We start from the raw sequence: 15,901 nt of genomic DNA, 5'->3' as shown, positions 1-15,901 counted from the left end.
CGCTCCTCTGAGTGGATGGCTGCGGGTTCACATTTCTTCTTCAGGGTGACCTTAGTGAGAGGCTGAGCTACAGTTTGAACCCCAAGCTGTCTAGCGTGTGTTTTTCGCCGACTTACCACCCTGCCTCCATACCCCTCACCCCTTGCAAGACGTTTTTTTAAAAAAAGGGAAAGCAAAATAAAATTCTTTTTGGCAGGGGGTAGGATTTTTCTGGCACTCTTGAGATCATAGGCCATACCTTGAGGTATAAAAAAAAAGAACCCTATCAGGCTTGGGGACCAGAGTTCTATCATCTTATTTCATTTATACATCAAACATTTATTTAGTGCCTACTGTATGCCAGGCACTGAACTCAGCCAGAGGATTCAGTGATGTGCAAAACCGATGTGGGAGTATAGAGTCTGACGGGGACAATGGACTTTAATCAAGTAATGGTATACATACAGAATCAAATAATTGCATGGTATGTACTCATCGTTGATGAGCATAAAGGAGAAGAGCAGTAGTTATGCGCAGGGTTAGCAGAAGGATTTGATCTGAGAGTTTAGAGTATCAGGGGAGACTCTGGGACAGTGATTAATGAGCTGGGATACAAATGATGAATAGGATTTAACTGCGTGAAGCTGGGTGGAAGGGGTCGAGGGAGAGGGAACATCATATGCAAAGGCCCTGAGGTAGGAGAGAACACTGCCTGTTCAAGGAACAAAGGAGGCTGGTGTGGCAAGACCCAGAACAAGGCCAGTGGCTCAAGGTGAGTTTGGCGGGAGGCTGGTTCTTCTAAGGGCTGGGGGAGCCTGGTGAGGTGGGTCGGTTTTCCCAGCAGAGCACTGAGAAGCTGTTGGAAGTTTTACCAGAGGCCTGGTATCGCCTGACTTGCACTCTGGCGGCCATGTGGAGAATGGGTTGTATGAGGGAAGAGTAGGTTTGGAGGAGCCAATGAGGAGACTCCTGCGCGGGAGAGGTGAAGCTAACTTACCCTGGGGTGTGGTGAAGATGCCAAGAGCTGCGTGGGTCTCGCCAAGATGCCGAGAGAGGCAATGTGTGTTGGCCCAGTTGGCAGGGCCCAGTGATGGACGGCGTGAGGGGTCGAGGGAGTGGGTGGGCGGGCCAGCGATGCCCAGCGAGGTAGGCTCCTCCTTTGGCCTGGAAGCCTCAGGTCTCGCCCGGCGCTGCGTTCGGAGGTGACCGGAGTCTCGGCCAGCAGGGAACGTGTTTGCGGTCGAGTCCCTTCAGTGCTGCCTCATTTTCTAAGCAAGGGCCATGGAAAATGTGTTACAAGGTCCAGTCCCCAGCCTTGCCCGGCTGGACACGGGAAGCCTAGTCTCAGGCGGGGTCCCGCACAGCCCCTGGCTGCTGACTGGTGGCTCCCAGGGCCTCACCCCGTGTGGAGGGAGACCCCCATCCTCCGGTCTGGAGGGTCTTACTCAGAGCCAGTGGCTCGTGGGGCTTCAGCCTCTGCCGTGCCTCCCCGGCCTCGCCCGGCCTCGTGGTTTGGCTTTGTTGCAGCCCTGCAGGGCGAGAGCTGTCATAGCTGTCGTGACCAGCCTGGCTGGACGTACTCACTTTGAGATTAAGCTCAATTTATGCTTTTAAAGTGTTCAGGGAGGTGCAGATCCCCCGGGGAGGGCTTGCCCATAAGTCAGTGCCTTCGTTTTCTGTGGTCGCGGTAACAAGTAACCGCCAACACAGGGGCTTACAAAACGCCCTTGTTCCCTTGCAGTGCCGCAGGCTGGACTCCGACACCGGCCGTTTCACCGGGTCAGTGGCTGCCTTCCTGCAGGAGGCTCGGGGAGAATCTTTCCTTTCCTTCTCCAGCTTCTAAAGGCTGCCCGCCTTCCTTGGTCCAGGATCCCCGTCCCTGTCATCAGAGCTGGCCGTGTTCCATTTCTCTGTGTCTTTCTTCTGAAGTCACGTCCTCCTGACCCTTCTGCGGCCCCTTCTTCCACTTTTAAGGGTCCTTAGATTACATTATGCCCACCCAGATAATCCAGAATAACCTCTCTATTTACGGCCAGCTGATTAGGAACCCTAAGTCCCTCTGCAACCTTAATTCTCCTTTGCCACATAAGGTAACATATTCACAGGTCCTGGGGAGTAGGTGGCGACATCTTTGGAACCTCATTGTTCTGCTTTCCACACTTGATCTCTCTCTCTTTTTTTTTTTTGGTGAGGAAGATTTGCCCTGAGCAAACATCCGTTGCCAGTCTTCCTCTACGTTGTATGTGGGATGCCTCCACTGCGTAGCTGATGAGTGGAGTATGTCCTCACCCAGGATCTGAACCCGTGAACCTGGGCCGCTGAAGTGGAGCATGAGGAACTTTAACCACTCGGCCACAGAGGCGGCCCCCAGTGGGTTATCTCTTACTTAGCCTCTGAGCCCACCAGGGATGTCTGAGTTATTTGGTTGAGTTTCCTTTGCAGTGCTCAAATCAATGTCTGCTATGTCATCTCCTCAATGTAGTTAGTTTTTCAGTCTCTGTTTAAATATCCTCCCCTGTGATGGGGACCTCACTACCTCGCGTTCTGTGTGTGGACAGCTCTCATTCTTGGGGAGTTCATCCTCATATAGTCTTGCATTGGGTCCTACTGGCCTCCACTCTCTGGTCCCGGTTCCCCCTCCTGGGGGCTTTTGGGTCCAGTCCAGTCCTTCTCCCATAGGGATTAGCGGACAGCCAGTGTCCCTTTTTGCCATGAGAAGGTTCTGCCGGCCAGAGGAGGTGACGCCATCAGGCTCTGGCCTCATCCAGGGTCCTTACGGCTCGGCCACACGAAGCCTCTGGTCTGCTTCCAGGGCTGCACAATGGACAGGTCCTCACGGTTCTCCGGATCGACAACACCTGTGCGCCCATCGCCTTCGATCTGGGGGCCGCCGAGGAGCAGCTGCAGACCTGGGGCATCCAGGTGGGTGCGATTTTCCTGGCTCTCTACCATTTCCCTTCTATCCGTCTGTCCACCTGTCTGTCCGTCCGTCCATCCTTTCATGCCGTTACTCACAGAATCTTTATGCAACGCTCCGTGCCCGATGTGGTTGGGGGTAGAAGGGAGATGTCTTAGAACCAGCTCCTCCCAATGAATTCACGTGACAGATGTGTGGTGTGGGTGTCCACCCTGTGCCAGCCAAGAACCTGGGCAGTAGGCACAGTATTTAGTGGTGAAAAGGACCCACTGCCTGTGCTCACCCCGCTCCCAGAGCCCCGTGGGGGCAATGGACATGCGTCAGATAGTTCAGGACAGCGTGACATAAATGCTCCTGTGGAGGAACGTGCAGGACGCTAAGGACACGCACAGGAGAAAACGATAAACCCGCCTGGGGAAGCTGTGGTTGTGAAAGCTTCCCAGATGAGCAGAAACTTGATCTGGGATCTAGCAGGAAAAATAGGAGTTGGCTGGGTAAACAGGAGGAAGGGCATTTTAGGAGAGGGAACTGCATATGTGAAGCAAAGGGTACATAAATTCATTAGATAACAATGCAGTGCCTTCAAGCATCGTGACTCGAGGCATAGGCTCCCAAGATCCGTAGATGTGGATGCAGATCCGGCTCTGCGGCTCACTGCCTGTGTGAATTTAAGCAGGCGACTTAACCTCTCTGAGCCGCAGTTTCATCATCTGTAAAATGAGGGCAATATGAATAGAGTTACACGGAGCTTCTGTGGGGATTAAGTGAAATAGTGTTTGAGGAACACTTGCACTGTCTCTGACACCAAGTGAATGTTCAATAAATTGTAGCTATTGGTGTTGTTAAGGTCCCACCTGCCTGGTTCTCTCTTCCCGAAGCCATTAGGCTTCCTCCCATACGCCAGTACAATTGTTAGCTTATTTAATCTGCACACCGCCCCTACAAGGTGGGTGCTCTTATTATCCTCATTTTATAGAGCAGGAAACCAAGGCTCAGAGAAGTGGGGTTACTTGCTCCAGGTCACACAGCACATGAGTGGCAGGGCCAAGGTTTGGACCTGGGATTGGCTGACTCCAGGGCCTGTGCCTTAACCATTAGGCTCTCCTGGGTCTGCCGTGAGGTCCTGAGCCTGGGGCTGTGGGCGTCCCTGTGCGGGATGTCCTCCTGGGTCTTCAGCTGCCCACCTCCCCAGTGATACTGGGCCTTCCCTGAGCCAGCAGCTGCACCCTGGGATTGCCACCCAGCGCTCCGAGCCCCTCACTCGGCCTCCTGGTTCAGCCCAGAACGAGCCTGCTCTTCCTCCTACACGATAGTCACATGACCTGGAAGTGACTTGCCGCTGGCGGGAGGGAGCTGGGGAGTGGTTCTCCTGGCTGATTGTTGCTTTGTTTTGGGCACCGAGCAGGTCCCTGCCGACCAGTACCGGAGCCTGGCCGAGAGCGCCCTCCTGGAGCCCCAAGTCAGAAGATACATCATCTACAACTCGCGGCCCATGCGGCTGGCCTTTGCCGTGGTAAGGAGGGCAGCGGCCTGCATTCGGACCCTGCCGTGGCCCCGTGGCCCTGCTGACCTCGGCGTGGCCTCCTGTCCTGGAGGGGTGGGTATGGGATGTGGGGGCTGGTGGCCCAGCTGCCTGGGAGAGAGCAGTCCACAGGGGCCCGGATTTGTGGGGAGGGGAAACTTACAGGAGAGAGTTGTCACCAGGCCCCCGGGGAACGGAGGGGAGGCAGGGTTTCCCAAGGGCGGAGCTGGGGGCTGGGGATCCGCTGACCCACCTCTGAGGCTCTGGACTCCGTGTCTGGCTGGGTCAAGACTTTCCTCCCCTCTGGGACTTGGTTTCCTCTCCTGTTCACTAGATAGGTCCGTTTCAGCTCTAATCCTATATACCTGTGTAGACACACGCACATACCTATAAACATATACACCTGCGCGCACACACACCTATGGCGGAGCCAGAACGGGAACCCGGGCAGACTGGATTCAGCATCTGTCTTCACCGTGTTGACTTGCTTCCTCCCTGTGCATAAATGGGCCAATAGCACTCAGACTCCCACCTCCCGCTCCTAGGGAAGGAAAAGGGATGGCCATCGACATTTATTAATTCCCTGATAAGTGCTGCGCTGTCACGTATGTTATCTTCCTAACCCTGATGCAACCCTGCAGACTAGGTATTACCCCATTTTATAGATGAGGACATTAAGGCTCAGAGAGCTGTGACACCTCGTCCAAGCCCACACAGCAGCTGAAGGACCAGCGTGGGCTTCTGACTCTGCTTTATCTTACTCCCAAGCCCCCTGCCCTTTTCTGTTTTATTTAAAATCCAGGCGAGCAAGGATCCGGGGCAGCTATTCTCAGGCCTGTCCTGTGCATGAGGACCAAGGGCTCCGCGTGCAGACCCACATCCATCCCTTTTGGCCCTTTGAATGCAGCTGCCTCGTCAGGACAGGTGTTCTGAGTGCGCTCCGTCTCTGGCCCCTGCAGGTGTTCTATGTGGTGGTGTGGGCAAACATCTACTCCACCAGCCAGCTCTTCGCCCTGGGGAACCACTGGGTGGCCGTGCTGCTCGTGACCCTGGCCGCGGTCAGCCTGACCCTGGCTCTCGTGCTCATCTTCGAGAGACACCAGAGGAAGGTGAGAGGTCGCGGGACCCCGGCCACGCTCCCTCTGGAATCGGGGTGGGAGGTGGATCCACGGCAGGGCGTTCTCTTTTCCCTGCGTCGAAGAATTTCTCCCACTGTGAAAATTCACTGCCCAGGTGCTCAGGGACTGCAAGAAATCAAATCACATGTGGGATTAAATCCTCTGCTTTTCCTGTCTCATCCCTGTGGGTTGTGTTTCTAGAAGCAAGCTGTGTTGCAAGGGCGTCTGGGAGGTGCAGGAGGGCGCTTTGAGTTCACGGAGCCCTTTCACGCACCTCCTGTCTCCCCAGATGCTCGCGACGCCCTGTGAGTGAGGCGGGGGGTCCGGAGCCCACCTCGCAGCCCGAGGTGCCTGAGGTTGAGCCCCCGGCAGAGGCAGAGGCAGGCGGATGCTCACCTGGCGCTCTGCTGATGCTTGTGCCTTGTTTAACCCCAGCAGTGACCTTTGAGGCAGAGCGGGGCTGGTCCAAGTTTAGATCCCCCTGTGAGTGGCAGAGCGGGGTTTCCAAGCCCGAGCCCTCTGCCTCCCAATCTCATCACCAAGGAGATTGGTCCCTCTGGCTTAATGTGTGGTTCACAGTCGTGTTCTGCTTCTTCAGCGTCTTTTGTTACTTACTGAGCACTTCGCATGTGCTGGTTCGGCTGTTAAGGGCTTCGCACAGGTTAACTCCCGAAACCCCCCAGGAGGTCTCTGGGTGGAGTCTTTGCCACTCATTTTACAGATGGGGAACTGAGGCTCCAAGGAGGCTGGAGGAGTGGGCCAAGGTCATGCTCCCAGTAAATGGCGGAGCTGGAATTCAAGGCTGGGATGCTCTGATTCCAAGCCGTGTTCTCAGTCTGGACCCTACTGTGTTGGCCTTCTATGGCTGCTGGAACGGCTTCCTGTAAATGGAGTGGCTTAAAACACCACCAGTTTATCATCGCAGTGTTCTGTAGTTTAGAAGTTTGACGTGGAGGGGCTGCATCCTCTCTGCAGCTTCTAGGGCAGAATCTGTTTTCTTGCCTTTTCCAGCTCTTGGAGGCCACCTGCATTCCTTGGCTCGTGGCTCCTTCCTCCATCTTCAAAGCCAGCAATGGAGGGTCAAGTCCTTCTCACATCTTTGACTGTGAACCTTTTGCCTCCCTCTTCCACTTTTTTTTTGGTAAGGAAGATTGGCCCTGAGCTAACGTCTGTTGCCAATCTTCCTCTTTGTGCTTGAGGAAGGTTGTCGCTGCGTTAACATCTGTGCCAATCTTCCTCTATTTTGTATGTGTATGTTGGCCACAGCATAGCTTGATGAGTGGTGTGTAGGGCCACACCTGAGATCTGAACCTCCGAACCCTGAGCCACCAAAGTGGAGCATGTGAACTTAACCACTACGCCACTGGGCTGGCCCCCCTCTTCCACTTTTAAGGCCTCTTGTGCTTCCATGGGGCTGCCTGGGTAATCTGGGGCCATCTCCCTATTTTAAGATCAGCTAATTAGCAACCTTAACTCCATCTACATCCTGGATTCCCCTTTGCCATGTAACGTAACATACTTGCAGGTTCTGGGGAGTAGGACTCAGCATCTTTAGGGGGTCGCTATTCTGCCTACGGCACCTCCGCTGTCTTTCCAGCTGCTTAGGAAGCTCCGCCAGCAGCTGGCACAGAGCTGGACCCTGAGATCTGCAAACACTCCGCCCTTGCCTGACTCTGGGGGAGAGGGTGGCATGTCGGGCCGTGTGGTCCGGGTTTGGGGTGTGAATTCCATTTGGTGTCTGTGCTCACGGAGACAAACGGGAACCTTATGGCTTAATCGTTCTGAAAAGATCTTTGTTGGGCTTTGCAACGAGGCTGCCAAAATAACGCTGCCCTTGGGCTCTGTTGGAGCTTTCACGGCCCTTATGCTTGGCCTATAAAAAATAAATTGATCTGGCCGCTCCTGCAGCCAGAAACTTCTCTTGGGGAGGGGAAAGAGCAAAGTGTTGTGTGTTAGCAGGAGCAGGCAGCTGTCTGGCTCCTGGCAGGTGCTTCAACGATGCCGTTGAGGGTGCCTCCTGGGCTCTGCTTCCTTCTCTCCCTCCTGTCTTTGTTTACCTTTCACCTGGTATTTATGAAGCCCAGCAAGTGCCAGGCAGTGTCCTAGAGAAGGACACAGAGAGGAACAAGACCCCGTGTCTTTCCAGGTACAGCACGGAGGCCCCAGGTACAGAGAGGCGCTCCTGTCATCGCTGTTTGCTCGTTCTGGGAGCCCCTCCAGGGTCCTTTCCTTCCTAGTAATGACCATCATTTAATGAGCACCTATTCTGTGCTCTCTGTTTGGGGCCTGAATCCTATGCCCAACAACAACCTGACAAGGAGGCAGGATACCTCTGCCATTGGCCAGCTCTGCAAGCTGGGTAATTTCTCACTTAACCTCTCAGGGCCTTAGTTTGCTCATCTGTCAGTTGGGATCGTAATTGTAGCTCTCTCATAGGGTCATTGGGAGAATTAAATGACTTATTGCACGCAATATGATACTACTTGGTATAAAGTAAATGCTCACTAAGTATTAACTGTTAGGATTATTCACTTTCTTTTCCAGTGGGGGAAACCGAAGCTCAGAGAAGTTAACTCTAGTCTGTGGTCACACAGCCCCCCTCAGGTCTTCCTTTGGGCCTTAGCTCTTGTTCCTTCTTGGATCCCTTGTCACTCAGGACCACACAGATCCCCCCCAACCGTTGTCACTCTTACTGTTAGTGTCCTACCTGCATCACGTGACATCTTTGAGAGCCTCAGCATTTTGCACACACTGCCTTGGTTTCCCCTTGTTTGGGGCCTTATTAGCCTTTCTCAGGTTTGGAAGGCTTGTGAAGGCAGGCGAGACCCTGCCTTGTGTCCCCTGCAGAGTGGAGCACATTGCTGCAGCACGTGGGAAGTTCCTAAAGATAGTTGCGGCCAACATGGTGCAGTGGAAGGCATGATGATTTCAGTTCAATATCGTCGTCATCATGATACCGTTAGCTGACATGCATTGAGTGTTCATTCTGCCACGTGTTCTCCGTGGGTTAACTCATTTCATCCTTATTCTAACCCTGAATATAAGGGGGTGATATTATCTCCAGGGTGGAGACGAGACGGAGCCAGAGGTGGTGAGTAATTTGCCCGAGGTCACGCAGGTGGTGAGAGCCGGAGTCAGGGTTGGGGCCTTGGTGACACAGGTTTCTGAAAGGGTGAACGGCCCCTACTAATGTTCTAGGAAAAACAAAACAGAATCTCGCCTCGATTCGCACAGTAGTGGCATTCCTTGAAAATTCAGTATATTTAAATCTCTTTAAAAAAACCTCACTTTAGGTTTCTATGTAAAATGGAGTTAGTTGGCCGGTCGGAGAATTATCAGCAGATTTTCGCTGCATTCATGCCCGGTGGGGCCTTTGGGGTGCGGGAAGGCCACGAGGCAGGTCTTCCGCTTGCGGGATTCTCTCCCGTGGGGCACGACCTTCAGTGGAAGGCACGCATTTAGCATCCCTAGTCCTCGTCCCTAAGTGCCGGCCTTGCCCATCCCATCCCTGTGATGAACAAAAGGACCTCACATTTCCAGAATTTCCCTCCTGGGGTCCTGCCCCTTTTGGGGACCATGGTCTTTGACTGGGCTGCCTTCTAATTGCATCTCAGAGAGGCCTTCTCCCAAACCAAGGGTCTTCATACCCTTCTCCTTCCCAGCCTGCTTCGCTTCTGCTTTGTCAACTAAATACTTGACGTCGTTGTTTTGGGTGGGGAAAGAAGGAGATGGATTCCCAGAGCCTCCTCTGAGGACCAGCGCTGTCCTAGGTACTTCCGAGAGCAGGTGCCCTGTAGACAGAGTGGGTGTTTACTTACATGACCAACGTTCAGACCGTCTAACCCCCTCCCAACCCTCCTCCCCCCACACACGTCTGTTGCCCCCGACTGTGTCCCAGGCTCTGGGTTCCTACACACAGTCTCAGCGAAATCTCACCACATCCTAAGAGGCAGGGACACTCTCTGTCCTTATTCTACAGCTGAAGAAAGCGAGGCTCAGAGAAGGCATGTAATCTGTCCAGGGCCACACAGCCAGGAAGTAGCAGAGCCGGGCTCCAGCTGAATTTATTGTCCCAACAACCCCATGATCTCGTTTTATCGGGGAGGCATTGGGTGTGTCTAGAAGATGAGGGGTGTCCCATGGCGTCCAGGGATGGGACAGTGCATGGTAATTACTGGGGCCCAGAGCTCCATGGTGGCATGGAGGTCTGGCCATGGGCGGGCGTCTGTCTTACAGGCCAACACCAACACGGACCTGAGGCTGGCGGCCGCCAACGGAGCACTCCTGAGGCACCGGCTGCTGCTGGGGGTGACGGACACGGTGGAAGGCTGCCAGAGCGTGATCCAGGTACTTGTCTCTGGTGACTTCTCCTCGAGGGCCCGCTGGGCTGGGCTGGTGGCGAGAGGTGGCCCGTGTCCTCCTGTCTGCACAGGGTCTTCTGGGATGGCCTCGGCAGCCCTTCCCTCCCTCCCAGCCCCAGCGTTTCTTCCTGGAGACTTGGCTCTGGGCCTTAACCAGCTGCCTGGAACCTCCACAGGCCGGGGCTGGAAGGGAAGCTCAGAGACCGTCCTCGCCACACTCCTCATTCCGCGTTTATTCAGCAGACAGATGGGGCCTCCTCTGTGCGGAGCCCCCAGTGGCCCCAGGGCTCAGGCCAGGTCCCTGGAGAGGCAGGTCGCACTCGAAGGCCTTGTCCTCCTGGCTCAGATGTTTGCTTTGCCCCAAGGGCAGTGGGTAGACCTTAAGTGACTAGGACAAGGTCACACAGGGGGTCTGGGACATGGGCGGGGTGAGTGAGGCCCGGGGCTGCTGATCTGGCTGAGCTCTGCCAGGCGGGATAGCTAAATCTCAGCATCACATCTGCTTTCTCACCTCCGCCTATTGCTGCCCCTCGCCCTGTGGGAGCCCGGGGTGGGCGTGCGGGCGGGCCCTGGAAGAAGCTCCTTGTGCGCATGACCTGTTCATCCTCAGATGTGTGCCAGGCGCTGTTGTAGGCGCTGAGGCTGCAGCAGAGCGCAGAGCTGCACGGATCCCTGTGTGTATGGAGCCCAGCACACCTGAGATGGTCTAGGGTGTCAGGGAATCCTACCCAGCCCTGGGGGTGAGCTCGATGGCATCACAAGATTTCTGGCAGTTCAGGTGTGACATCTTAGACTGGAAGCCCCTTGAATCTGGGGGTCCTTTCAGCCTCGTGTGTCTCTAAATCCTCTTTATCATTTGGCACAGAGGGCTGACTTGGCAAGTATTAGTTGAAGGCGTCAATGGATGGATGACAAATGAATGGCCACATCTTTTAAAATAATTAGGTTCTTTCAGTTTCAAAGTAGTCTCTTGGGATGAAGTGATACAATATCTTGGATTTTCTTTAAAATCACCAGCAATGGGGTGGGGGTGGCGGTGTCAAGGGTGAGTGGTGGTCGGGGGTAGAGATGAAACAAGAGTAGCCGTGGAGTGATAACCATTGAACCAAGATGGTGGGGAGGGGGAGGTTGATGACGTCATTTGCTCTCCTTTTGTGTATGTTTGGCAAATTTCATAATAAAAAGTAAAAAAAAATTCATCTAAAAAATATTTCCTTGGGGATGAGACAGCGGGAGAGACTAGTTGGCAGAAAGATGTGCGCCTGGGTCTCGGGGGTCCGTCCCTGGGAGGAGGGAGCTCTGGGATCCAGAGGAAGGGGCTGGTGGGTGGAGGTGGGAGATGGGCCCGCAGATTCTTACAGAGCTCGGGTTGTGATGTGCGGCAGTGTGGACCCCACAAGATGTTGTAATGCGTGAACGTGGAGATGTCGGCCTGGCTGAGTGTGACCTGGCTTTCTGGGGACTGTGAGGTTGAGGAGGAAGGGGAGGTAAGGGTGAGGTGATGGTTTCTCACCCCGCTCCCTTCCCCCCATGGCGCCCACGTGGATTCCCTCTGACCTGAGCAGTGGGGGGACGGCTCTGAAGGGTTTCACTCGTTTGCATGTTGGGCTCTGGGCAGAAGGGCACCTCCGCCCCTGAGAATGGAGGTGGTGGCTCCAGGTGGCTGCGAGCCATCCGGGACGATTGGGGTCTGTCTGGGAGGCTCCGTGACCCATGGGAGATGGGGCCGCAGCCATTTTGAATAGAGTTTGACATCTTCTGAATTTGCACACAAAGCCATTTTTCTACCAGCATACAAAGGAAGCTTCACGGATGGGGACTTTGAGAGAGAGCAGAATGGTACGTCCCCACCAGAGACCAGGCTAAGCCCAGTCGGCCTGAGCAGGGCTGGCCTCCAAGCGGAGGCAGGAGCTGGAGGTTCGAGGTCGGGCTGGCTTTGAGCCTCAGCGATCGTGGGGTCCTCTCTCCCCAGCTCTGGTTTGTCTACTTCGACCTGGAGAACTGTGTGCAGTTCTTGGCTGACCATGTTCAAGAAATGAAGACTAACCAAGAGGTAAGTCACCTTACGTGAAACAGCAGACAAGAAAATAAACCAGGAGGCCACAGTATATAGATTGCATTACCTCAGTGTTGGAGAAATGTCTAAGGGAAAGTTCCTTGAAAGGAAGAATTACCTATGTGGAGTCAGCACTTGTTTTTGCCTAGGGAATTTTGACTTTTTAATCTCATTTTAACAAATCCTCTCCTTTTTTTTTTTTTTTTTGCTGAGGAAGATTGAGCTAATATCTGTTGCCAATCTTCCTATTTTTGCTTGAGGAAGATTTGCCCTGAGCTAACATCTGTGCCAGTCTTCCTCTATTTTGTATGTGGGTCCACCACAGTGTGGCCGATGATGAGTGGTGTAGGTCTGTGCCTGGGATCTGAACCCAGGCTGCTAAAGCGGAGCGTGCCTAACTTAACCACTAGGCCACAGGGCTGGCCCAAATCTCCTCCTTTTTAGCTAATCACATTTTCCACATTTCCTACAGTGAGTATGTATTTATAATATAATAATATGATGATAATAAAGATCCTGTGGAGGAAAGTACCATGTAGTTTCACTTGTTCAAAATGCCTTCCTACCATTTATAAAGAAGAACAGGGAGCTTTTGCTCTCATTCTGCAGATGAGAAAACCGAGGCTCTGGAACTCCAGTCACCAGCTGCCCGCGGTCACACAGCCAATGGGTGATGCCGGTTTGGAGCCCAGCCCGCCTGTCCCTGAGCCTGGGCCTCCTTCCCGGGGGTCAGCCTTTTCCTGGGCCCCACAAGAGCTGGAGTCGGTCTTGAAGTCAGGGGCCTGGTTTTGCCCTGACCCCGGCCCGGCCCGGTTGTTCCCATGTGGCTTTGGGCAAGGCCTCTGGGCTTCAGTTTCTCACCTGCAAGATGTGGAGAAAGAGACCACATCCCAGGGTGCTTTGAAGAGCAAATGAGAGCCAGGAGGGAAGAGTGCCCTAGAGGCAATAAAGAGCGTCCCTGTGTAGGGAGTGACCTGATGGCTCCAGCGTGGCTTGGGTCCAGATCCGCGTGAGGTCAGCATCTGGGTCTGTAGGTGGAGCCATCTGTGCTCTGTGGGTCTGCAGCTCGGGGAGCGACTTGCCTCCCACCTCCCACCCAACTTGGGTCACCGCCCGAGCCCCCCTCTTTCCTTTGCAGTCCTTGCTGAGACGCAGACTGAGCCAGCTGTGCGTTGTCATGGAGACTGGGGTGAGCCCCACCGCGGCTGAGGAGCCGGAGGACCCGATGGAGGAAGCTCCTCTCCTGCCCAGCAGGCCTGAGCCCCAGGAGAGGCCGCTCATGCAGACCGAGCTCCACCAGCTTGTTCCCGAGGCTGAGCCGGAGGTAACGGGTGCCAGCCCCTCCCCCATGGGGTGCTGGCAGTGTGTGTGCAGGTCTCAGGTTCTGGATGCCGGGGGACATGGCTTTCCTGAGTTGGTTGGGACCACGCACATCTTTTAGCTGACTAGTTTTCTATATTTTTTCCCCTCACCCCAACACTTTAAAAAATAGCTTATAGGAGGGGCCAGCCCGCTGGCATAGCGGTTAAGTTCACCAGCTCCGCTTCAGTGGCCCAGGGCTCACGGGTTTGGATCCTGGACACGGACCTACATCTTGCTCATCAAGCCATGCTGGGGCGACGTCCCACATACAAAATAGAGGAAGATCGCTTAGGGCCAGTCTTCCTCAGCAAAAAAAGGGAAGATTGGCAACAGGTGTCAGCTTGGGGCCAGACTTCCTCACACACACATGCACAAAATAGCTTATAGGAATCAGTTTTTTCACCCATTTAAAAAATATCTTGGATAGTCTTTTTGGTTATTTTGTTGGATGTTAGTTACATGTCTGTGGGTCATAGGCTGCCGAACTGTGAACACGTTGATGAGTATTTGGGCCATTTTTTAATCCGTTCATCAGTCAGTCGTCTCTCCATCCATCTACTTAAATTGCAGTGGGATATTTGAATCTTATATGCATCTCTGTTGAAGTCCAGTTCCTCCAGCCTCAGGGTTCTGTTGGGTCCTGCCACCCAAGCTGTCCAGGATGACCGCGTGCTGGTAGACCAGGAATCTGCTAATGCAATTCACAGCTGTGCTACCCTCTGCTCCCCGTGGGGGCGGCAGACCTGGTGTCTGGCACACAGGCCCCCAGGGGTGGCCTCAGGCATGGGGTGATGCCAGAGAGCACTGGCATTTTCTTTTCAGTCAACAAATTTGAAGATTAAAGGTCCAAAGGGGGCCTGCATATAATAGGACTATTTCAAGAGAAAATGATAAATGTCTTAATCTCTTCACTTGAATCCCATTGACTTTTTTTTTTTAAAGAACAGAAAAGATTGATAAGGTCACGTACCTTATTGCAGCACGCGTGTGTGGGTTTGTGTGAAATAGCCTATTAAATACGATGGGTCTTTTAAATTATTTTTTCAAATTCATTCACATCAATGGTAATACAATTTCCCGTCATGAATATCAAGTCTTAGTACGTGTGCACAGGTTTTTAAAGTAGCTGCCCTCATAACTTATAGGGAAGATATAATCAGAGCCCAGGTCTCAGTGTGGGCTGGACCGTCATATTTCAGTGGGAACCTGGTGTCCGTGAAAGGTGCAGAAATGGTTGTAATGATCTCTTATGTTTTTACAGATTTTTATTACGCATAAAATCCTTTAGCAGACCCTCTGAGGTATGGAGTATTTCCCCTTCTTCCTTGATGGGTGAAATAAGCTTCTGAGAGGTCAGCTGACTTGCTCAAGGTCCCAGAGCAGCGGAGAACGTGACAAAGCCAAGGGCAGCGGCCAGCTCTGCGGCTTCTCAATAGGCCAGGCTGTCAGCCACCGTTCTTTCTTCTTATGTTATTGATTTTGGCTTAGATGGGTGAGAAGACCAATCTGAGCTTGTGAGCGGTAGGCTCTTTGAAGTTTTCAGTATTTTCTAGGACAAAGGCTGGCTCACGGGAAACACTGATCCTGCAGAACTAGGTGGCATTTCTGCTTTTTTGAATAATGATAGTAGTAACGATATTGACATTATCGAGCGCTAGGTTCTGCCTGGGCTTTCCATCCATGAGTTCCTTTAATCCTCACTCCAGCTCATGCAGATCGATGCTATGATTTCCACTCTTTTACTGATGAAGAAATGGGCTCAGCAAGGGGAAGAGACTTGCTCAGATTCTGTCACAGGGTGGCTGAGCTGAAATTCCCCGTTGGCTTGTTTTTTTTTTTTTAGATTGGCACCTGAGCTAACATCTGTTGCCAATCTTCTTTTTTTTTTTTTCTTTCTCCCCAAAGCGCCCCAGTCTATCGTTGTATACTCTAGTTGTGAGTCTTTATAGTTGTGGCATGTGGGATGCCGCCTCAGCATGGCCTGATGAGCGGGGCCATGTCCGCGCCCAGGATTCAAACCAGTGAAATCCTGGGCCGCCGAAGCGGAGCGCGCGATCTTAACCACTTGGCCGCTGGCCGGCCCCATCCCTCGGCCTTTTTGATTTGAAAGCCTGTTCTTTGTCACTAACTCTACTGACATACACATCCTTGATGTAGCCCCCTTACTTTAGTCCCTTCCGACTGGACACAAGTCTTATGGAAGACCTTCAGTGCCACGCATGAGGAATTGAAACGTTTTCCCTGAAATTCCGACTGCCAGACCAGGGAACAGACCTTTCGAGACCAAATGTGTTAATAAGTTTTTGCTCTTAATGCCATTGAGTTGATTCCAACTCCTAGCGACCCTGTGGACAGCAGAGCGGAGCCCGGCGCGGTCTTTTGGCGCCATCCTCTCGCCTTCCGGCACTGTGTCAGACCATGCTCCTCTGCTGTTCACAGGATTTGCGTGGCCAAATTTTTTTGGAAGTGAGTGGCCAGGTCCTTCTTCCTAGACTGTCTTAGTCTGGAAGCTCCACTGAAACCTGTCCACCATGGTGACCCTGCTGGTATTTGAAATCCCAGTGGCATAGCTTTCAGCATCACAGC

General features: G+C 53.3%; 1 protein-coding gene across 6 annotated transcripts in view; it reads left to right on the top strand.

Annotated features, from left to right (window-relative positions):
- TMEM268 (transmembrane protein 268) overlaps window positions 1-15,901 on the top strand; it is a 30,297-nt gene that overhangs the window by 9,346 nt on the left and 5,050 nt on the right. For 4 of the 6 annotated variants that reach the window (XM_044778949.2, XM_044778947.2, XM_044778948.2 and 1 more), the window contains exons 3-8: window positions 2,792-2,901; window positions 4,302-4,409; window positions 5,378-5,527; window positions 9,773-9,883; window positions 11,870-11,950; window positions 13,092-13,277. In XM_044778949.2, coding sequence (XP_044634884.1) covers window positions 2,792-2,901; window positions 4,302-4,409; window positions 5,378-5,527; window positions 9,773-9,883; window positions 11,870-11,950; window positions 13,092-13,277 — 746 coding nt within the window. The remainder of the gene's footprint in view (window positions 1-2,791; window positions 2,902-4,301; window positions 4,410-5,377; window positions 5,528-9,772; window positions 9,884-11,869; window positions 11,951-13,091; window positions 13,278-15,901) is intronic. The other 2 variants (XM_044778950.2, XM_070518875.1) reach the window with 1 other exon arrangement.

The sequence above is a fragment of the Equus asinus genome, chromosome 10, assembly GCF_041296235.1.
Source record: "Equus asinus isolate D_3611 breed Donkey chromosome 10, EquAss-T2T_v2, whole genome shotgun sequence".
NCBI lineage: Eukaryota > Metazoa > Chordata > Mammalia > Perissodactyla > Equidae > Equus > Equus asinus.
Note: the sequence above shows the minus strand (reverse complement) of the source record. Positions and strands in the feature narration are given on the sequence as shown.